General features: G+C 38.8%; 1 protein-coding gene and 1 pseudogene across 5 annotated transcripts in view; both read right to left on the bottom strand.

Annotated features, from left to right (window-relative positions):
* MAP3K1 (mitogen-activated protein kinase kinase kinase 1) overlaps positions 1-24,578 on the bottom strand; it is a 77,083-nt gene that overhangs the window by 17,997 nt on the left and 34,508 nt on the right. For all 4 annotated transcript variants that reach the window (XM_086361790.1, XM_086361791.1, XM_086361793.1 and 1 more), the window contains exons 2-9: positions 13,184-13,334; positions 12,345-12,545; positions 8,956-9,156; positions 8,076-8,192; positions 7,546-7,694; positions 1,738-1,859; positions 1,027-1,108; positions 729-912 (exon numbers count right to left, since the gene is read on the bottom strand). In XM_086361790.1, the coding sequence (XP_086217916.1) occupies positions 729-912; positions 1,027-1,108; positions 1,738-1,859; positions 7,546-7,694; positions 8,076-8,192; positions 8,956-9,156; positions 12,345-12,545; positions 13,184-13,334 (1,207 nt within the window). The remainder of the gene's footprint in view (positions 1-728; positions 913-1,026; positions 1,109-1,737; positions 1,860-7,545; positions 7,695-8,075; positions 8,193-8,955; positions 9,157-12,344; positions 12,546-13,183; positions 13,335-24,578) is intronic.
* LOC147350383 (small ribosomal subunit protein uS8 pseudogene) lies at positions 2,099-3,378 on the bottom strand (annotated as a pseudogene). Its single transcript, XR_015148805.1, has one exon. The product of XR_015148805.1 is annotated as a small ribosomal subunit protein uS8 pseudogene (transcript).

Raw genomic sequence — 24,578 nt, 5'->3', positions numbered from 1 at the left:
GTAAAGGAATGGAAACTACTCTTACAAATAAAAATGACTAATATACAAGGTAAATGCCATATATTTTTTCTTATTCATCCATTCATTAAGTATTAAGTACCTGACATATGCCATGAGAATACCAATTGGAGAAACGGAGTTTAAATGGCAACAAGTGAGAAAAATAACAAATTCTTGGCAGGAGTGGGATTGAACACTGGAACAAGTTGGTATTAAATGGTTCTAGTGTCTATCCTTGATTAAGGATATTCACTTTTATGTCCCTTAGTCTAGAGGTGGGAGGTGAGACTGCAAAGAATTTTTAAAGTTCCAGCTCTATTATAAGTGGCATAGTATTAATATACATGCGTGCGTGCATGCTTAGTTGCTCAGTCGTGTCCAACTCTTTGTGACCCCACGGACTGTAGCCCGTCAGGCTCCTCTGTCCATGGGATTTCCCCAGGCAAGAGAGAATACTGGAATGGGTTGCCACTTCCTTCTCCAAGGGATTGTCCCCACCCAGGGACTGAAGCTGCATTTCCCACACCGGCAGGCGAATTTCTTACCAATGAGCCACCTGGGAAGCCCCAGCAAAGTATTAACACCAAAGGTCAAATTAAAATTTTCAGTGGAATACAAGTCATGATGGAAGCAAGCAAAAGTACTTTCTTAAATTATAAACTGGGGAGACAACTACATTAACTAGCCTCAAATGGTTCTTTGAGGCATGAAGAACAAGAACTACTTGCCTGAATCCAAGGCTCAGCTAAATCTTTGTAAGAAGGAGGGATCTGCTGAGTCCCGTAATGAGTAAGGGTAAGACTGCCCTCCTGATTCCTCCGCTGGGACCCAGCCAAGGCATGCTGCTGGGTGGTCTGCTGCTGTGGAGCTCGCAGGGGAGAAGGGGAATCCACAGGGCTGGACAACTCGTGGCTGAATGAAAAGTGAACAGAGATTGCTAAGAAGAATTAGCAGATTTAAAGGACACTGTGAGAGCATTTTTATTCTTTATTAAACATATCCAAATCATTAACGCATAATTATTACCTGTAGAAATCGTGGGATCTCCACTTTGACCTACAAAGGGGACATATTAAAGGTTCTCTATTTCTTCTACATTCTTCTGCCCCTGAAAAATTATGGGAAAAAAACTTACAAAAACATAAATGTTTAACATTTACTATTTATGTAATAATTATTCATAATGGCTAGTATAGGGTTTATATATGGAAGGAGCCTCAAAACTTATATAACGTTTACCTAAAGGACGTTTACCTATAACGTTTACCTAAAAGGAAAACGCAGTAGGCTAGATTATTCTGATGCTCGTAATTTTTGCAAATGCTATTAGTTATGTAACAAGTATCTTATTTACTGTTTTCCAAAACATCCTGCCCACTTGATAATCTGGTCACATCATGCAAACCTTGCTTTGACGTTACCCTCTCTGGCACGCCCTGCCCAGGCATTCTTCCATCCCCTTCCCTCCAGGTGCACCCACCAGATCGGAACTGTTTCTAATTCTGTGCACGCCTTTCATTACCAGGGGTCACACTTTATAACATTTCTTTGCTCACACAGCTCATCTCCTAACAGATCTAAAGTCTTATTTGTTGAGAAGTTCACACAGGGCCTAGTTATGTACTTCTTTTCGCCCCTCACCAGTGTCGCCAAAGGCCATGTTAAAATCCTACATCATACAGTTAGCTGTTAGAGGAACCGTGCTGACTAAGCACAGGGAGAAAAGGCGCCACGTACAAATGGACATGCAGTGGTGGTGCAGCTTGTTCCTGCAGCCGTCTTCACACACTGTAAGACTTTCTTCATCAAGCATGCCCAACAAGCAAATAGGACACATCTGTTCCTCTTCATCTTTTATACTATAAGGAAGGGGACACAAAGGCATTAACTACAAAAGAATGTTAACAGAATTAAAGCCATATGCTAAAAACAATTTTGGTTTCTTCACACTATGAAAAAATTCATTAGAAATTCTTGTTTAGGAGCGTTGTGTACATAAACTACTTGAGAAGTATTTTTGCCAACAAAGGTTCGTCTAGTCAAGGCTATGGTTTTTCCTGTGGTCATGTATGGATGTGAGAGTTGGACTGTGAAGAAAGCTGAGCGCTGAAGAATTGATGCTTTTGAACTGTGGTGTTGGGGGAGACTCTTGAGAGTCCCTTGGCCTGCAAGGAGATCCAACCAGTCCATTCTGAAGGAGATCAGCCCTGGGATTTCTTTGGAAGGAATGATGCTAAAGCTGAAACTCCAGTACTTTGGCCACCTCATGCGAAGAGTTGACTCATTGGAAAAGACTCTGATGCTGGGAGGGATTGGGGGCAGGAGGAGAAGGGGATGACAGAGGATGAGATGGCTGGATGGCATCACTGACTCGATGGACGTGAGTCTGAGTGAACTCCGGGAGTTGGTGATGGACAGGGAGGCCTGGCGTGCTGCGATTCACGGGGTCGCAAAGAGTCGGACACGACTGAGCGACTGATCTGATCTGATCTGATCTGCTGTTATAATATACAGTAATTTTGAATGTGGTTTAACCTTTCCTTGCTATGAATATAATTCAATAAATGAACTAAATCTCAAGAGATATATGTATCACCCAAATTTTGTTAGTGCACCTTTTGAATAAATGAACTACCCTAAGATCTATGTATAAACATACTACATGCCAACACTGTCAAGATTTCAAGTATTGGAAGGACTGTAGAACTCATCTATTCCCCATCCTTAAGTATGAAGGCCTATTTCAGACACTTTTGGTGAGTATATAATCTGGTCCAACTTTCCTAGAAAAAAATCTAGAAACAACTGTTTTTTTGATCCTCTGAGGCATTTTATTTGTATGTATTACATCCCTAGAAAAAGAATCCAAGCATTTTCCCTCCTGTGTGTTTTTGTCTTGCTTCTTTATGGTCCATGATGCCAGGTAGGATTGTCAGTACAGTGAAACCAGGCTGATGGGACAGAAGCAGGTTATGCTGCCATTTTTCTAGATCTCTGAGGTGGACATCAAATCTGGGGCTGATCTCTCCTCCCTTGTTTAGCCTGGCTGTGAGGTTCCCAACAATTTTCCCAGCCCTGTGATCATCGATGATTTCAAATTCACCAATGTAACCATGCTTCATCATCACAGTTAGAAACCTGACGATGACCTGGATGATGAGCATGGCCTAATAAGCATCTGGCATTTGCCTCTCTTTTCAGCATTATTGATACTCTTGAAAGTATCAGCCAGGACATTCAAGCACATCATTATGGCAGCATGGAAAGAGCTAGAAACAACTATTCTTAATGTACACAATCTTTCAATTAGACTTCTAGGAATATACCATAAGGAAATAAAGATACAAATAATAAAGATATATGTGTGGGAATGTTCATTACAGTACTACTTAGCATAATGAAAAAAAAAATCAACCAAAGGAACATCAAAAGGAGGTTAAAAAAAAAAGTACACCCAGACACTATGAAGCCTTTGAAAAGGATCAGAGATCCATACATAATGACAAAGAAAAATATTTATAATGTACTATATGATGAAAAAATAGCAGATAACATGACAGAATTCTAACTTGTACAGAATGGTTTCATTTATGGCAAAACTGTAACTCTATTATGTGTATTTGACTTATATGATAAATATAATTATACTGTATATACCATTCCCATTATATACAAAGTAAGTATGATATCAGTAAGAAAAATATTAGCAGTAGTAAAACAAGCAAAGAAGATAAAAAGGCAGCTGACTTAAGAAAGACCAATAGTGAATAAACATAAAAAGAGAAGTACAAAATACATGTTATATTAATAAAGCTCTTATTTTATTTGTCTTTGGCGGGGGTGGGATAATCTGACTGACAAAAATTAAATAGGTTGATACTGATAGGAAAACAGGCTCTCATATACACTACTGGTGGGAGTGAAAAAATTTAAATTTTTAGAAGACTTTGCTAGTATTTCTTAAGATACTAAACATACATATCCATGACCTAAAGAACCTGTTTTCTAGAATGCTTTCCTTCAGAAATATTTCAAGTTAATAGAAAATCCATTGCATTTAATTAGGCAAAAAAAGAAAAAAAATAGAGCTGTTGTAAAGAATCCACCTGCCAATTCAGGGGACACAGAGACACAGGTTCAACCCCTGGGGTGGGAAGATCTCCTGAAGTAGGAAATGGCAACCCACTCCAGTATTCTTGCCTGGGAAATCCCATGAACAGGAGCCTGGCGGGCTATAGTACACGGGGCCACAAAGAGTCAGAAGTGACTGAGCATCTGAGCACAAATGTCCATTAATTATGGCAATAGCAAAATACATTGTGTTATATCCATATAATCTTACATGGCTGTAATAAGAAAGTAGTATATATTTTTGTACTGAGGAAAATGTTCTTGATATATAAAGTGAGAACATTTTTTTTTATTTAAAAAGCAAGTTGCAGATCAAATTATGTCATGACTTTATATTTGTTTAAAAATAATAAGATGAGAAGTATTGGGAGTAACGCAGCCATGCCCCATGCTGTCTGTGGCTACTTCAGCTACAGGGAAGAGCCGAATAGCTGTGACAGAGGCCCAGTAACCCTCAAAGCCCTAAGTATTTAAAGTATAAAAATGTTACCTTAATACCACCAGTTAAAAACCATTAAAATTTTTACTCATTTATTTAAGCACCTGTAATACCTTTTATATATAAAAAATGGGTTCATGCATGACAGATAGTATAATCTGGATTTTATTTCATACCATTCAATAGTCTTCAAAAGCATAATTTTAATGGCTGCATGAGATACTCATAATATGGGTATATCTTAACCATTCAGTTGCTGGATATTTAAGTTGTTCCAAGTTCTTCACCATAGTACTGTGAGAAACAGCCATATATGTAAGTCTTGGGCATTTTTCAGATTAAATTTTTTTTCTTAAAAAAAAAAAAAAATTAATACATATACTGGATTAATGACTATAAATATTTTCAAAAGTCACGTTACTTTTTTCCAGAAAGGCTATACCACTTTACATATATAGTAAAGCATATCTTATAAGAACTGAACTGTCTCATTACAATCTATTAATTCTGTAAATTAATCTGATATATATATATAATATATATTTTTAAATAAGCATTTTCTTAGTTTTTGATTGCCTGAAAAATTTTCATATGTTTGTTAGCCCCTTGAAATTCTTCTGTGAAAATTCTTCTCATGCTCTTTGCCCATTTCTGTACTGGATCACAGGTTTCTATTGTTTTGGTGGTACAGTTTTGTTAATTATTTTTTAATATATTCAATCTGTCCCAATTCTGTTTTTCAGTGCTTCTTATATACTATTTTTAAATTAATATAAAATGTGATAAGATCTCCAGATAAATTTTTTTTCTTGATTTTAGTCTTAAAATATTTACTTTAGACATAAAATTCTGTGATTATATGAAACATTAACCTTCTTACCTACACAGTATACTCTTAGTTAAGATTACAACTTCTTCAGTTTCCCCCCTTGGATACAATAAATCCAAATAAATAAATTAAAAGAAAAAACCCACGAATTATGGCAGCCCATATTTAGAGGGTGCCTTTTTCATCTTAGAGAGAGAGAGACACTTTCTACTGGCTACCTGGTTTTAAGCATTAATTTCTTTTCCAAAATAAAAAGCTACAGAAATATGAATCAAAAGGAAAAAGGCTCTAGAATAAGTTTGGGTAAGGAAGCTTGAGAAATAAAGCTAATTTTTTCCATTTATTTAGAAGAAATGAAGGCTAAGAGAAAGAGTCTTCAACCACAAGTCAGGAGGGTTCGGTTCTGCGTCTGTTCACATGACCGGTTCTGGTTTTACTTATCACTGAACCATGTCAACTTGGAAATCTCTAATGTCCCCAAAAAACTCATAAAACTCTCATTCTAAAATCAATCCATTTAATAAAAAATAAGAAAATTCAAACATTTACTTTTTCCATAGATAAAAAAACACTTCTCTCTCAGTTCTTTACTTCATCATGCTCTTGCCTGATACCATCACTTTCTATTCCTCAACAATACGACACTATCACTTAGACCAGTGCTTCAGACTGAAGTTCCTGAGAACACATAGGAGGCGCCCTTCTAAAAAAAGGAGTACTCTTTTCTGGAGTAATTTTTAAGAACCTCATTTTTTTTTTTTTTCATTAAAACCAATAAAGAAATTTTGGAAAAGAAAGAAAACTGGCATGACTTTTTATGATAATACTCTTAATTTTTTCCACACCTGTCATATTGGTTTACAACTCAGATCTTTCAGGATTATGAGTTTAGTCTTATCAGCAATTAGGCAATGGAAAAATCTGAGAAGCAACACAGATTTTAATTAATAACTATGATTAATGGGTATTGTATCTCTTAATTACAAATGATTAGTCTCTCTGTTCGGAAGAGCCTACTTATGTTCTCACATGTAAAACAGGCTGTAATGAGGATTCCCTGAGGACTATCTATGAGAGAAGCAGTTATACCATGAAATTTAAAAATCCTATATTTGAAAGTGACTACAGCCATGAAATTAAAAGACGCTTACTCCTTGGGAGGAAAGTTATGACCAACCTAGATAGCATATTGAAAAGCAGAGACATTACTTTGCCAACAAAGGTTCGTCTAGTCAAGGCTATGGTTTTTCCTGTGGTCATGCATGGATGTGAGAGTTGGACTGTGAAGAAGGCTGAGCACCGAAGAATTGATGCTTTTGAAGTGTGGTGTTGGAGAAGACTCTTGAGAGTCCCTTGGCCTGCAAGGAGATCCAACCAGTCCATTCTGAAGGAGATCAGCCCTGGGATTTCTTTGGAAGGAATGATGCTAAAGCTGAAACTCCAGTACTTTGGCCACCTCATGGAAAGAGTTGACTCATTGGAAAAGACTCTGATGCTGGGAGGGATTGGGGGCAAGAGGAGAAGGGGACGACAGAGGATGAGATGGCTGGATGGCATCACTGACTCGATGGACAGTGAGTCTGAGTGAACTCCGGGAGTTGGTGATGGACAGGGAGGCCTGGAGTGCTGCGATTCATGGGGTCGCAAAGAGTTGGACACGACTGAGCGACTGATCTGATCTGATCTGATATTTGAAAGTAATTTTGGATAACCACTTTGCCTTGTACATAATTTATAAATAAATTACAGACATATTCTTTACACAATGCCTCAAGTTTGTTATCTCCTAAAGTGGTAAAACCTACCTAATAAAACAACATAAAAGGTGCTTGGCACAAAGTGAAAATTGATGAACAGTAGCCACTTACTTTATACCTTAATTTTTCTTATGAAATGGACATTTATTATATTCTGATATTTCAGGTGCCATTTTCAACACTGTAGGCTTCAGGACAAAATATCCAAATATACTTTGATGACTTTTAATATTTTTTACCCGTGATTTTTAACTTGAAAGCCAAGATTCAATAGTTAAGTCATTTTAAAGCAACGTAACAAGTGTGTGTGTGTATATATATATATAAATAAACCCTAAAATTAAAGAGTAACACTGCATAATGCTGTTAATTCCTTAAAAAGTACTGACCTGTTTTCTGAACTGGATGTAGACGTGCTAGATGACGACAATGTATGAGAATTTGACATGCGTGAAACAAATTTCTGGATGGTGTTACGAGACGGGGCTTTGATCCTTGAGCTACGCCTACTGTGGTATTTCTGGAACAAACTCTCAACCTAACATTGAAAAAAGACAGCAACATGACATTTGTGCCATAATGTACAGATAATGAGTTCTCTAGGTTGAATTATTTGGCTTTTATTTCATAAGTTTTTCACAAAGCCAATTTAAGAGCTTCAAAAATAAGAATACATATAGTTTACTATGAACAGTATTTTTATAGGTCAGTGTTTACTTTTTTTCACTCTAGAAGAAAAAAACTAATTAGTCAATAGCTTATAAGAGAACTATTTACAAACATCAAGTAATCCTTAAATACATTCATACCTCTGAAATGACCACTGTCTACTTAAATTTAAAGCTTATGGAAAAATTTCAGGAGTATCATAAAAATTAGTTGACAATTTTACTCCAAAGCATTTATTTAAAAAAATTACCTCAAAATTCTTTAAAGTTTTTCTCCATAACATTGGGTCTGAAGGTTCTAGCTGAAATACCCGGAGCATAACAAATAGCAGATGAATACAAAATGTTCCACGCCCACAGCTGCAGTTCTAAAGAGTTAAAAAAAAAAACCAAAAACCTCTACTTTAATAAATCCGTGTTCCACTACAACTCCTAGGGTGATCCCTTTAAAAATATTTGCAAGTTTATTATACTAAACTTTCTATTAATTTCTCATTATCTTTATATAATAAGATATATAAGGATATGCAAGAAAAGCCTACAGCTATCTCCATGAATTAATCTCTTATTTTTGGTTTATTAAAAAGACCAGGGGCTTTCCTGGTGGCTCAGTGGTAAAGAATCAATCTACCAATGCAGAAGATAGGGGTTTGATCCCTGGTCCAGGACGGTCCCATATCCCTCGGAGCAACTAAGCCTATGCACCACAACTAGTGAGCCTGGTTCTAGAGTCCAGGAGCCGCAGCTACCGAGGCCACGAGCCACGGCTACCAAGGCCTGCACACCCTACAGCCCATGCTCTGCAACAAGAGAAACCACCACAATGAGAAGCCCATGCGCCACAATTAAGAGAGCAGCCCCTGCTCGCCGCAACTAGAAAAAAGCCCAAGCAGCAACAGAGACCCAGCACAGCCCTAAATAAGTTATAAAAAGACCAAATTTGTATTCTGAAGTATATCACATCATAGTAAAACCCTTTATAAACACATTAAAGAGTTTACAGTTCCCCAAATATTTTAACTCTCTTTAGATTACAAAAGAGAATTACATACTAATTTAAATTTAAGAATGTCACAGTATATTGAGTTAGTACCAGATCCTAATAAAATGTAAAACAGTGACAGCTCCTACCTGAGGCCCGATAAACACCCGGTATTTGTTGTCTGGGCTGTCTCCTCCAATCAGGAAGGAGTTGGGTCCTATCTGCTGCAGTAAGTACAGCCTGGCCCGCATCACTTTGTTCACACGGCGGTTTGTCTCCTCCGGGCTGTATGGTGAGAAGCCATCTGGTGAAGGGGCTCTTCGAGGTGGTGTGATTCTCCCACTCTGAAACTTCACAATATTTTAAAAATTAGGTAAATTGCTCCTAAGACGTTTACTCCTCCACAAGAAAAAAAAATGACCTAAAAAAGGTCACACCAGACCTTTTTTATATTCACCCCAAAATGCCTCAATATATAATATGATGGGACAAAATGTGTTTTGCAAATGCATTTGTCTGACATATTGCTATGAGTAAATTTTTAAAATCTGTCATCCCTAAAATAATAAAACTTTGGCCAAGAGAGACAAACATATGGTAATTTTACAAATTATAAGTATTTGACATCTTTGAAAAGTTTTATGTAAACCAAAATAAAAAGCATAGAAAATGTGCTTCCTAAACAGGTAAAATGACTTGTTTCTAGTGATGAAAATTAAGCATCCAATTTCCTGGCTTCCACTTAAGGGATCACTAAATGTGCTTCCTGTGACTGGTCATTTACAAACAGCTCCATGGAGTTCTCTGTGGAGGAGGAGTGGTAAGTGACTCTTCCCAGGTTAAGACATCTCACTGGAGGCTGCTGAAAATGCTCCTGTGTGAGGGTGATGTGTGTCACTCACTCCACTTCACTGACTCCCCTAGAACTTGGTCTTTCCATCACTGCCCAGTGGAAAGTCTAGTTCTTTTTGATGCCAAAAGAAACAGGTAAAAGGTAATAAAAGCTGGTAAGAAAATGAAGTGGTTGGAAGCCTGCAACAGGGCTGGTGGGAATGTAAAATGGTGTACCTGCTTTGTAAAACAATCTCATTTTGTAAAGCTTTGTAAAGCAATCCCACTTCTATGTATATACCCAAGAAAAATGAAGCTATGTCCACACAAAAATGTGTACAGAACTGTTCCCAGTAGCATTATGAAGCCAGAAGTGGAAATCAAATGCCCACCAACTAACGAGTAAATAAACAAAATATGCATATCCATACAATAGAGTACTATTCTACAATTAAAAATGATACAAGCTATACCGTGGATGAACCTTGAAAGCAGGATGCTGAGAGCAAAAAACCAGCCACAGAAGCCTATACATATTATAGGATTACATTTATATACAAGGTCCACGCAAATTGTATATAGTCAGGAAGTAGATTGTATACAGGTTGCCTAAGTCTGGGGAGAGACTGCTAATTAGTCTGGGGTTTTCTGCTGGAGTGATGAAAATATTTTAAAACTTATTGTAGTGATGGCTACAACTATGTAAATATACCAAAACTCAATGAACTGTACAATTAAATGCGTGAATTGTACACTATATGAACTGTCTTAACAAAACCATTATTTTTTAAATAGGCAGTTACTAAGAAGTAAAACAAAACCCAAAACAAGTACACATGCATATACTATTGGACTTGCTAAGTATTCACACTATGGATATGCTCACTAGATGTGCAAAATGATGCATGCATAAAAAATATTTTTGCAAGATTGCTTTTAGTAATGAAAAGTTGAGAAGGAACATAAATGTCCACTAGTATGTAGTTCAAAGAAGCCATGAATGATCTTTATCCAGATAATGAAACGTTAGGTAGCCGTTAGCATGAGGAAGTCACCTTGTCTAATATATATCCCAAAGAGGGTGTAGGGGGAGGGGAGACACAATTCTTTATTTGCGGTAGACTTTCACTTTGATGACCCCATGGACCACACCTCCCAGTATATTTATATACCCAACCACACTGATTCTGGGATTTGGGCATGTAACTAGATTTGGGCAATAAGGCATTAGTAAACATAATCCAAGTGGTGGCTTCATAAGCGCATCCATGCTGGGATTTGCTCTCTTGAATCACCTTTTTTTGTTCTTTGGCTTAACAGAAATGTATAGTCTCATAGTTCCAGAGGCTTGAAGTCCACAATCAACGATCAAGGTGCTGGCAGGGTTGGTTCCTTCTGAGGGCTGTGAGAATCTATTCCACCTGCTTTCCTAGCTTGAAACACTTGTTACAGCCCAATTTCCGTGTTATGAGAAAGAAAGGCCAACAGCCCCCAGCTGTTCCAGCTGAAGCACTAGACAGGGGAGTGAAGAAGCAGCCTTGGATATTCTAGCGTCTGCAGATGCCACAGGAAGCAGACATGAGCCACTCCTGCTGAGCCCTGCCCTATTTCAGATTTATGAGCTAATAAATGATTGTTCCTATTTCGAGTTTTTTAAAAAATAGCTACTTTAAATGTGTGTCCACATAAAGCTGATAAATACTGTTGAGAATCTTGGGCTTTACTGTAAATTTTATTTAAAATTTACTTTCTGAAGCGTTTATGTGCTTTAACAACCTTAGGTGTGAGGAAACCCAAATCTCCCCCTTCTGGTCACTATACCACAATTATTTTGCCATCACTCATTTGCTTTTCAAGGTTAGAAAGTTTTAACTCGCATTCCTACCAGTAGTAATCTCTCTGTCTTGGAGGGTCAGGACCTATCTTTTTACAAATCTCTTTGATGTCTGGCTCAATACGGAGACTGAATCAGAGTACTGAATCTCAATACTGAGATTCTCATCCATCCTTCTGCGTTCAGTCTGCTGTGACATGGTATTTTGGTTGAGTACATGAAGAGAATCTGGCCTCACATAGATATGTATTTGGGAAATCCTTTTCAAATAATAATGAATATTTGTCTTTGATACTACATCAAAGAAATGGTACATCTTCTAAAAGTTCATATATTTCATGGCACAATATACAAAAAAAAAAAAAAAAACCCACAAGTGATAATACTATTGGCCTATTAAAAGTCTAAGTACTGAGAAGCTATCAAGCTGACAGTGGTTGGATATGAGTTTTCCAAAACTCTAATTTTTGCTTGAAATCTCAAGTTTTACCACTAGTGAACAAACAGATGAGTTGTTTTCCTTGAAGTGAGTCTTATTTAATTCTTTGTAAGAAAAATGTCTGTCAAATACCCAAGTGAGGAATACAGTTTCTACCGTCGTAGCTTTAATTCAGGCAAATGCACCAGCAGCTTTACTCACCACTATAAATGTCAATGCAGTGCAAGAGGCAAATAACATCTCAGTTTTATTACAGAATTAGTTTTGACCTAATGGATCCACAGAAAGCATCTGAGGGCAGGTACCCTGAGCCAAGGGTCTGTGGGCACACTTTGGGAATGTTGCTCTAACAGATGGTTTGCCAATCTTTCCTGTGTTATAAGTATGTTTTAAAATTGTAGAAACTTAGCACATTTGCTAAAACATTAACTTACGGGCACCGGAGAAACTCTTTTTCTCCTTACTCCTGGAGATTCAGATTTCACTGTGCGACCTGAGGGGGAGCTGCCAGGGGAAGGGCTGCGTCGGCCTTTGGGAGCTGAGGAAGCAGCGCTCGCTGGGCCCTCTCCTTGAGACTCGGCTGCCAAGTTATTAATTTCAGATCCATCTCCTTTAATAGGGATTGGTTTTACCACCTAAATTAAAATGCCAGTATTTTATTACTTAAAAAATTAAAAAAGAAGTAAATGTGAACATAAGATTAAGACAAGAACTGTTTTTAAAAATTATGCAATATTATACAAATACAACAGAAAATCTATCAACTTTTCTTTATTAGTTTAAGCTGTAAGTGTAAGGCTATTTTTAACCACACAGATTTCAGTCATTTAGGCTCCATCAATTGAATGTTGATAACATTTACATAATGCATTTTAAAATGTTGTCATACATGAATTTAAAAGATTTAGAATTAAGATCCTTAGATCCTACCTTAGAGATAAAACTTCAAAATAAAATTGGAAAAATCATTTTTCTTTTTTAAGTACAGTACAAATTGCTAATTAAAGGATTTTAGAGACACAGACATTAGAGGGCAGTGTTGCTTTAAGCATTACCTCTCCCACTCAACCAGAGGGATTACTCCTTAGAACAGTTTAAGTTGCTTAATGAGCACAGCATTAGCTACATTTTGTTCAAATGTCTAGAAAATGTCAAAGCAAATAAAACTGCATTGCATTTAAAATGAAGGGGGGAAAAAAGTTTACAAGAGGATCTATTTATGCTTAATTTTCCACTTCCTCCTATGCTTTCTTCCTTCTAACAGGTAACTCACCACAGGGCCTCTCCTGTTTCTCCGTTCCAGCCATTCGTGCTTCCAGGCTGGCATACAGGTGGCCTTCAGTTTCTCCCTGATCATTCGTTCTTCTGGGCGATCGTCCATCTTGTGCAGTCCCTTGAGAGTTTCTTTATTCTCCATCTCACGACTGAAAACAGAAGGAAAAATAAGGAGAATGAAATTTATATGTGAAAAATAATTTTCAAGAACAATATGGTTTTACTTCATACTTTCAATGGACTTGTAGCTAAAAAGATAACTGCTAAAATCCCCTAATGACTTAAGCAAGATATGAAAATATTATTATGAATCATACTATGTTGTTGAATTTACACTGTAACATGGAGAGTGTTAAATGCTGCCTGATAACACTAGTTTAACAATGTCTTTAAAAAGTAAGGTTCTATTTAGAAGGTGCAGGCTTACTAGTAATCTTACTGCAGACCTTCCTTTGTTTCTAGGTAGTTAATATAAAGCATCTCGAGACATTAGGCACTGCATTAACACATTCATGAAAACCGCACTGTTTCTAATTACACCATTTTAACAAACTCAAGTATATGACAGACAAATATTTAAAGAGCATTTTACTACTATTTATCCCAGGAATTCCAATAACTTAAGTCAATACAGATAAAATCTGCAAAGTATGCTCATTTGCGGAAATAAGTTAAACATTTAATAATCTAGGTGAAACCTAACCACATCTTCTAATCCACAATATTTTTTCAAAGTCTAAATAATTAAACTTGTTTTCTCAGAAAATAATATGGTACTTGGGGTACTCCATATATAAATAGTAAAAAATTGCCTGGTAGAAACATTTTGACCTTTACACCATAATGTATTGTGGAGTTATAATAAAATATCCAGGAAGCTGGTAACTTTTGAGAACTAACTCTACAAAGCCGAATAGGTAAAACACCCACTAGCTTCAAAATACACTCATATCCACACACGGATATACGAAACACACAATACATACAGGCATGGATTTTAAAACCTGGTTTTATAAGGAAAGAGTTAAAGCAACTGCATCCTGGGAGAAGCAACAATTTAAAAAATACTCAGTTAACTTCAGTAACTATTTTGGAAATTCTGTAAAGCTACAGTTTTCTGTGTGTGTTTTTTTTTTAATTATACTGATAGGAAAAGGAAATATTCAAGGAAATACCAGAGATAATAACTGCAAGCTTACCAAAAAGTCAAATTCAAACTCCTCTACGAATATTCCAGCTAATCATTACTATAAAGCCGCAGTATTTGCAAAGCAGCAGCAAACAACAACAAAAAAACCAACAATAGCAACAACAACCTCCCCCCCGCCCAACAAAACCTACTTAAAACAGGCACTAGAAAGGAAATAACAGTTAACTGGTTTTACTTAAGCATCAATACTATGGAGGGAGTGGAAACCAGGGTGTTAAATACCTCTGTGCCTGAAACTGGCCTAGATATTTTTACTAATGCAAAGAATACATAACATCTGAAACTTGCAGAGGGGCATTAAGACACACCACATAGGAAAATATCTCCACTACACAGGCATAAAAACTGTCACAAAGGCAATATGGGAGGGAGGGAGGGAAGGAGAACGCTGATTTTCTTTAAGTATTTGACTGCTTTTCCGCTCTGAATATATCATAAAGTGTAAATGTTAGAGGCAGATCAGAGGAAGAGGGAGGGATGCAAGGGGAAGGAAGGAAGGGAGGAAAAGGAAGCGAAAAAGAAGGGGATAGGGACAGAAGTGGGGAGAGGGGAAAAGGGAGAGAGAAAATGTTTTCTCAAAAATTCATCCTGCTCAGTCGATCCTTACCCAGGGAAACTCAAATTTACAGGCAAGCAAATTCATGGGCTGACTGCACACTAAAAATTCATTTACAACTCTCTGGTATGAAAAGCACTTTCCACCCAATAACAATGTTGCAAGGCATGGCTTAAAGATTCCCAGGCTAGTACTCAAAACGGAAATCACACTGTAGAACCGCAGTTCATTTTTACACCAGAAGCTCCTGCAACCGTGCAAAGTACCATCTTTCCCCTGGTCCTAGATCTCTCCTCCCCAAATTTGTTTCATGAGCATCTCTTCTCAATTCTGTATTTTCAGCGTCTTTTCCCTAGTACCCACTCAAACACACAGAGAACTCTGCTTATCTAAACAATTCAAGGGGGTATGATTTTCCTCTTTCCTTTCCACTTGTTTGAAAATACTATAATCTTTCAAACGAATTTCTTATTTCTATCCTCTATTATTTATATTTAATACATAATATTAAATATAAATATTTAAACATACCAGTGGTTCAACTTTTGCACACATCTAAGATTATCCCTTTAGAATAAATACCCGAAATGGAATTGCTGGGTCCAAATGTACACAAATTAAGACTTCGGTTAATACAGATTATCCTCAAGAACACATACTTTCAGTCACAATGCTCAGGTCAGATTGTCACCTTCAGTTCAGTCGCTTAGTCGTGTCCGACTCTTTGCGACCCCATGAATCGCAGCATGCCAGGCCTCCCTGTCCATCACCAACTCCTGGAGTTCACTCAAACTCATGTCCATCGAGTCGGTGATGCCATCCAGCCATCTCATCCTCTGTCGTCCCCTTCTCCTCCTGCCCCCAATCCCTCCCAGCATCAGGGTCTTTTCCAATGAGTCAGCTCTTCGCATGAGGTGGCCAAAGGACTAGAGTTTCAGCTTTAGCATCATTCCTTCCAAAGAACACCCAGGACCGATCTCCTTTAGAATGGACTGGTTGCATCTCCTTGCAGTCTAAGGGACTCTCAAGAGTCTTCTCCAACACCACAGTTCAAAAGCATCAATTCTTCGGCACTCAGCTTTCTTCACAGTCCAACTCTCACATCCATACATGACCACAGGGAAAACCATAGCCTTGACTAGACAAACCTTTGTTGGCAAAGTAATGTCTCTGCTTTTGAACATGCTATCTAGGTTGGTCATAACTTTCCTTCCAAGGAGTAAGCGTCTTTTAATTTCATGGCTGCAGTCACCATCTGCAGTGATTTTGGAGCCCCCAAAAATATAGTCTGACACTGTTTCCACTGTTTTCCCATCTATTTCCCATGAAGTGATGGGACCAGATGCCATGATCTTAGTTTTCTGAATGTTGAGCTTTAAGCCAACTTTTTCACTCTCCTCTTTCACTTTCATCAAGAGGCTTTTTAGTTCCTCTTCACTTCTGCCTTAGCTGGTCTCAATTAGCAGCAGACTCCTGAGGGGCCTTCTTCACTTTGAACCTTACTCCAATCTAGGCTTCACAGAGCAGCCAAGGTCACTTTCCCCATTAAAACCCTCTGGTGGCTTCCCCCTGGGCTGAGAGTAAAAATCCAAAATGTTATGGCTTATGAGGCCCTGCATCATCCAGTCTTACCTCAAATGAAGTCACCCCCCCTACACTCTGTTTCTTTCACTGACTGGCTCCATCTCTCCTGCTCAGGTTTTTTGCACAAGCTGTTTCTTGTCTCCTTTTTACCTCATTAATTTATACCCACTCAGTGGCTTTTCTTCAACTCCTTACAGACCCTTCCCACTCTCAATTAGGAACCTCTAGTTCCAGTCTTCCACAGCTCTGTACTTTTTCTTTGAAGTGTTCACTGCTGTCGGCAAACCTATAAACTGCACTGCCCCCCAAACTAAGCTCAGTGAAGGCAGAGGACCAGTGTTTCCATCCATGGCTATATACCCAACATCTAATAATGCCTGGCTTACAATCGGTATGAAAACAAATACTAAATGAATGATCATTTGTTAACATCTTTGGCAGTTCTGAGGACCTTCCTAGTTTTAAAATTTAATGATTACTCATGTTACTTAATCTTTTTGCAGTTCTGCACTTAATATAAGACTCAGTCTGTAACTGAAATGTTATTCAGTGGAACAATTTTCGTTGTTCCTAAATTGATCTGCAAATTTAAACCTGTTTTTTCTAATATCTTTGTAAGTAACAGTTATATACTATTAGTTCTAAAATGTATATTTTTTCATATTAAAAAAAATTATCCAGCCTAAGGAAGACAGCTAGGACCCTCTGTGTGTCCTTCCAGCACTCCAGAGCTTCAGCATTTCCAAGCCTTCCACGGGGACACAGGTCCTGGGCCCAGCCACCACCTCCTCCATTAAACTCGTATAAACTTTCCACTCACTCTTAGTTCAACTTTCTCATGCCTGTGCCTCACATTTTCAGTTCAGTCGCTCAGTCGTATCCAACTCTGTGACCCCATGGACTGCAGCACGCCAGGCTTCCCTATACCAACTCCCAGAGCTTGCTCAAACTCATGTCCATAGAGTTGGTGATGCCATCCAACCATCTCATCCTCTGTCATCCCCTTCTTCTGACTTCAGTCTTTCCCAGCACCAAGGACTTTTCCAATGAGTCAGTTCTTCACATCAGGTGGCCAAAGTATTAGAGCTTCAGCTTCAGCACCACTCCTTCCAATGAATATTCAGGACTGATTTCCTTTAGGGTTGACTGGTTTGACCTCCTTGCAGTCCAAGGGACTCTCAAGAGTCTTCTCCAACACCACAGTTCAAAAGCATCAATTCTTCGGCACTCAGCTTTCTTCACAGTCCAACTCTCACATCCATACATGACCACTGGAAAAACCATAGCCTTGACTAGACGGACCTTTGTTGGCAAAGTAATATCTCTGTATTTTAATATGTTGTCTAGGTTGGTCATAGCTTTCCTTCCAAGCAGCAAGCATCTTTTAATTTCATGGCTGCAGTCACCATCTGCAGTGATTTTGGAGCCCAAGAAAATAAAGTCTCTCACTGTTTCCATTGTTTCCATCTGCCATGAAATGATGGGACCAGGTGCCATGATCTTAGTTTTCTAAATGTTGAGATTTAAGCCAATTTTTTCACTCTCCTCTTTCACGTTCATCAAGAGGCTCTTTAGTTCTTTGCTTTCTGTCGTAAGGGTCGTGTCATCTGCATATCTGAGGTTACTGATATTTCTCCCAGCAATCTTGATTAGAGCTTGTGCTTCAGCCAGTCCAGTGCTTCTCATGATGTACTCTGCATAGAAGTTAAATAAGCAAGATAACAATATACAGTCTTGACGTATTCCTTTTCCGATTTGGAACCAATCTGTTGTTCCATGTACAGTTCTAACTGTTGCTTCTTGACCAGCATACAGACTTCTCAGGAGGCAGGTCAGGTGGTCTGGTATTCCCATCTCTTTCAGAATTTTCCACAGTTTATTGCAATCCACACAGTCAAAGGTTTTGGCATAGTCAATAAAGCAGAAATAGATGCTTTTCTGGAACTCTCTTGCTTTTTCCATGATCCAGCAGATGTTGGCAATTTGATTTCTGGTTCCTCTGCCTTTTCTAAAACCAGCTTGAACATCTGGAAGTTCACAGTTCACATTCTGTAGAAGCCTGGCTTGGAGAATTTTGAGCATTACTTTGCTACCGTGTGAGATGGGTGCAACTGTGCGATAGTTTGAGCATTCTTTGGCATTGCCTTTCTTTGGGATTGGAATGAAAACTGACCTTTTCCAGTCCCGTGGCCCCTGCTGAGTTTTCCAAATTTGCTGGCGTATTGAGTGCAGCACTTTCACAGCATCATCTTTTAGGATTTGAAAGAGCTCAACTGGAATTCCATCACCTCCACTAGCTTTGTTTGTACTGATGCTTCCTAAGGCCCACTTGACTTCGCATTAAAGGATGTCCAGCTCTAGGTGAGTGATCGATCACACCATCATGGTTATCTGGGTCATGAAGATCTTTTTTGTAGTTCTTCCGTGTATTCTTGCCACCTCTTCTTAATATCTTCTGCTTCTGTTAAGTTCATACCATTTCTGTCCTTTATTGTGCCCATCTTTGCATGAAATGTTCCCTTGGTATCTCTAATTTTCTTAGAGATCTCTAGTCTTTCCCATTCTATTGTTTTCCTCTATTTCATTGCACTGATCACTGAGGAAGGCTTTCTTATCTCTTCTTGCTATTCTTTGGAACTCTGGATTCAAATGGGTGTATCTTTCCTTTTCTCCTTTGCTTTTAGCTTCTCTTCTTTTCTCAGCTACTTTTAAGGCCTCCTCAGACAACCATTTTGCCTCTTTGCATTTCTTTTCTTGGGGGTGGTCTTGACTCCTGCCTCCTGTACAAGGTCACGAACTTCCATCCATAGTTCTTCAGGTACTCTGTCTATAAGATCTCTTAGTTCAACTTTCTCATGCCTGTGCCTCACATTTTAATATCTCTGAAATCTGAATGCCTTTTTAAATCAAACTGCTGTTATAATTGGCAGGGTTTTTAAAATTTCTCCATGGTATACAAAATAATGATATAACTTACAACCAATGGAATCTTAAATTCAGTAAAATATAAATTCTATTCCACTTGCCCGCGGGGGAAAAAAAATCGTACCTACTCAGCTTCATTTATCTCTGAAACAAAAACAAAATTGGGAAGAAAAACAAGTTTTTTTTACATATTTATTGTTTTAATCTTCACAGATCAGACATAAACAGGGTTTTTCTTTTACCAAGTATGTGTGCATGTAAACCTCATTAATTTCCGGAAAGGTTTCATATCACTGTAGTCACTATTACTGTTACAGTGAAGTACTCCACTAATTTATACAATTAATCTGCTCCTTTAATTCTTATAATGAAAGTCACCATTTAAAAAACTTGTTTAAGAGTGAAGTAAGCCAGAAGGAAAAACACCAATACAGTATACTAACGCATATATATGGAATTCAGAAAGATGGTAACAATAACCCGGTGTACGAGACAGCAAAAGAGACACTGATGTATAGAACAGTCTTATGGACTCTGTGGGAGAGGGAGAGGGTGGGAAGATTTGGGAGAATGGCATTGAAACATGTAAAATATCATGTAAGAAACAAGTTGCCAGTCCAGGTTCGATGCACGATACTGGATGCTTGGGGCTAGTGCACTGGGACGACCCAGAGGGATGGTGGGAGGAGGGAGGAGGGTTCAGGATGGGGAACACATGTATACCTGTGGTGGATTCATTTTGATATTTGGCAAAACTAATACAATTTTGTAAAGTTTAAAAATAAAATAAAATTAAAAAAATAAATAAACTCTATTGAAAAAAAAAAAAAAAACTTGTTTAATCCTGAGTCCCCAAGCAAGTATCAGCATAGACTTCTGACGATGACTTGTTATAAAAACAGAATCAGATTTGACAGTGACCTGCCAATACAATGAAGAGCACAGGCTTCAGAGTCAGATCGACGGGTGTTTGGGCCTGTTCGAGTGTCTTCTGTGTTGAGTTAGTGTTTTCATCGGCTCTTTGGGGTTGCAGGGGAGAGAGATCGTTAGGGGTGATTTCAGTGCACAGCGAGGGACCCGTGAAGTTTCTCCCCTGCAGCGCGTACACGTGGCCTTTGGAGAACGTGGTGATCCACGCCCCGGGGAGACACCAAAGTAGCTTCAGTTGACTGACAGCATGGACGGGGGAGCCAGGTACAACACTTGTGTTCACTTTTATTGCTTCTTCCCCTCTCCCTGTCTCTAACCACATCTTCCTTCTGACTAACTTCTCTCTCTTCTCCCTTGTTTCTGTCTCCTTGCTCCTAGTTACTGCTTTGCTATTTTTGTCTATTTGGACGCCATTCTTCCCACAGTGATACTCTCCAGGTATCCCGTATTCAAACTCCCATAGAGAGAAGGTCTGGTTAAGATGTACAGCACCGTCCAGTGCAGGGGGTCTTTGGATCAGGGCACATTCCTGCGCCAGCCAACTGTGAACTGCAAGATGGGTTTAGATGTGTAAAGCATGGTGCCCCGGGTGTCAGAGACCGCTGGGAAAGGAAGGCGGCTATGACTGGGCAGGCCCTCTGGCCTCATGTCGGGTGCCTCTGTGGCCTGTCCAGGACACTTGGCGCTGATGACAGAAGAGTGAATAAGATGTGGTAACCCGTCCCGGAGGAGCTCCCAGTGTGATGAGGGAAGCAGGTTCTTAAAAACTAGAGTTTATGCTGTATGATAATTAATACTATTAATAGCATCCTGGGAGGGAACGGCTAACTGCTGTAGAACAGTGGTAGGAAATTCTTTACTGAAGGCATATGAGATTTCAAAAGGTATATTCCTATCAGGAAAAAAATCCTCAAAGGCAGAGAGACATGAAATATCTTGGTGTGCTTAAGAAGAGGGTGTTTTAGTGCCATGAGAAGAAGCCAGTGGCTGGCATGTAAGAGGTTCCAGGAAGAGGGTCTCGTACATGATACGAATGAATATTAGAGTTTTAGAACCAGGGAAAATCATCTCCCAAAAGACAAGAGGAGGGAGAACTACAGGAGTGACAGTCTAATCAACAGTGCCTGGTACCAGATAAATGGAGGACTGAGTGGCTTCACTGAGAAGAGGCAAGTGAAGCATCTCGTTTTTTTAAATATTAGCAGGTAAATTCTGTAGGTCTAGAAAGAGACTAAACTATATAAACCTAACCTCAGGGGAGAAGGTTTTTTTTGAAGCTCTAGGTCAGTTACAGATTCATTCAAAAAAAGTAAGAAACCTCATGTTTTTTAAATAAATATGAAAGGAGGATAAAGCTTAATCTGTAACAATGTTAATCTGTTTAGATTAGTTCGTGTTTAAAAAAAAAACACTTTCTTATTATAACTATATTAATTGATTAGATGATGAATCTCAAAAATACTGGAGTGGGTTGCCGTTCCCTGCTCCAGGGCCTCTTCCCAATCCAGGAATCGAATCTGGGTCTCCTACATTGCAGGCACATTCTTACCATCTGAGCCACCAGGGAAGCCCACTTTTCAAAATCCTGTAATTTTTGGTGGAGAATAATTATAATCTTAAAACTCAAATGGGGTAATATTTTATTAGAAACAAATCCCTGATACCAGATAGATTTTTAGTATGTATAAGACAATTCAGAATAATTTTTAAGTGTGAATCAATCAAAATAACTAAGGTGGTATTAAACTGCTTATATTATAATCATTGTTGATAATTAGCTATTTGTTGTCTTTGTTATTTAACCCCCATATTATTCCACCCTTGATGAGTTAACCAGAACATGAGCTTTTTGAGGATGAAATTTTGTGCCTGTATCCTTCAAAGGACTAACTGGGAAGGTTTGCAGGCAACACTGCAGATAGTTTTTGTCCCCTGATAAAGATTTCTGGTAGAAATTCAATGTATTATAAGACTCATTATACTGTGGACAAGCTCATACCAAGAAATCAATAGTCCTTTATCGTACTAAAGTCAGCATATTTACTCTGCACTGAGGGAAAAAGAAAGTTACTAGTTTCTTTCGTTCTCAGAGCCAAATGCTCCTGAGCACAACCTGAAATGAACTCTTAGGGGGCCTAGTTTTCATAATGCGAGCTACTTTTACATATTATGTTGTAATGCTGCATTACATAAAGATGGAAGGGTTACTCTTAACAATGATTTTATTTAGTCCTCCTTGCTCAGAAGAGGGAAAAGGCCAGCAGTTGCCATTGACCATATATCTCTGGAGAAATTATCTTAAGGGAAAATAGAGTTGTTTTACAACTAAGATACAGATTTTTTTGGCCTCAGATCTAGGTCTCCAAATTTTAAGCACTTGTAAAACACTAAGTTTCCTTTCGCCCTTGAAGTCATTCACATCTGAATTTAAATCCTGTGTTTTTTGCATACAGACTTTATTACCTTGGACACATAACGTAACCTCCTGGTTTGTTGGTTTGTTTAATCTGCCAGTGGGATAGTAAAGAGTCTCATCATCGGGACTTCCCTGGTGGCCCAGTGGTTAGGACTCTGCTTCCACTGCAGGTGGCGCAGGTTTAATCCCTGGTCAAGAACTAGGATCCCACAAGCCCCATGACTAGCCAACAATAGAGAGTCCCATTCTCATGAGAACTGACTGAAGTGACCCGCTTGGAGCTGTTAGCTCAGTGCTCTGTCCATGGTAAGAGGTTGCTGGCCTCTGTTGTTACAGCCTTTATGCGTCACCACACTCTCCTTATCCTTACCAAAGTTTCCTTCTCTTGCTTTTTACCTGGCAACTTAAATTTTAAGGATCCCAGAGTGGTCTGGTTTTGTTTTGGGAGATAGTTCCTCCCTTGCTCTCCCTCTTGCTCTCCCTCTTTTCGGTAACAAAGCTTATGGGTTTTAGTATATGAATTCCTGCTGCTAAGAGAACTTCACAGGTAGGCATCAACTGGGTGGCTCTGAATTGTGCCTGTCCCAAATAATTCAGTGTGTTTTCCAGGGTTTTTTGAGATTGCTTAGACACCAAGAGAATTGAGAGTCTAAAATTATCCATAATCTAAACTGTTCTGGAAATCTTTATGTATACTAAGGTTCAGTTCAGTTCAGTTCAGTCACTCAGTCGTGTCCGACTCTTTGCAACCCCATGAATCGCAGAACGCCAGGCCTCCCTGTCCATCATCAACTCCCGGAGTTCACTGAGACTCACGTCCATCGAGTCAGTGATGCCATCCAGCCATCTCATCCTCTGTCATCCCCTTCTTCTCCTTCCCCCAATCCCTCCCAGCATCAGAGTCTTTTCCATGCGGGAGACCTGGGTTCAATCCCTGGGTCGGGAAGATCCCCTGGAGGACGGCCTGGCAACCCACTCCAGTATTCTTGCCTGGAAAATTGCCATGGACAGAGGAGCCTGGCGGGTTACAATCCACTGGGTCACAAAAGAGTCAGACACAACTGAGCAACTAAGCACAGCACGGTATAAGTTGTATGAAATTAACCAAAATTAAACCAAAAAATTAGTGGATAATCACACTGCAAATACTCTCTAGTTGACCTATGCCAACCTAGACACGGAAAGTGCCAGTTTTTCAAGGGTAAGTCCTTTCCCTGGGCCACACCCTGCTGCCACAAACAAAGCACCCAGAGGAACTGATGCCATGGGCTTGATAAACAATCAACGATCTGGAGTTAGCATAGCTGGTTATCACTCCTAATCAATGAAGATCTGGAAAATAACACTGCAGATGTATCCAGCACATGTAATAGACACATACAGCCTGTTTAACCCATAACTTCTACCAGAAATGAGTGCCTCTGGGGTATATAAACATTTCAAAGAGAACAGAAAGAATATTCAAAAGGTTTACTACTTTTAAATTAGCAATTCATAAAAGACTGATTTAACAATCACTGTATAAATATAGTAACAGGGAATTTACAAAACGCAGAGCTAATAGGCAATATTAAGCCATTTTTAAAGGTGGCAACTCTGTGGAAGCTTTTTTTGATGAAGTTTATGGAGTAAACTGGGCTTCCCTGGTGGCCCAGATAGAAAAGAATCTGCCTGCAATGTGGGAGACCGGGGTTTGATCCCTGGGTTGGGAAGATTCCCTGGAGAAGGGAATGGGAACCCACTTCAGTATTCTTGCCTGGAGAATTCCATGG

The sequence above is a fragment of the Bos grunniens genome, chromosome 20 (assembly GCF_055505025.1).
Source record: "Bos grunniens cultivar Pamir isolate PY7600 chromosome 20, Bosgru_T2T1.0, whole genome shotgun sequence".
In the NCBI taxonomy this organism is placed as follows: Eukaryota; Metazoa; Chordata; class Mammalia; order Artiodactyla; family Bovidae; genus Bos; species Bos grunniens.
Note: the sequence above shows the minus strand (reverse complement) of the source record. Positions and strands in the feature narration are given on the sequence as shown.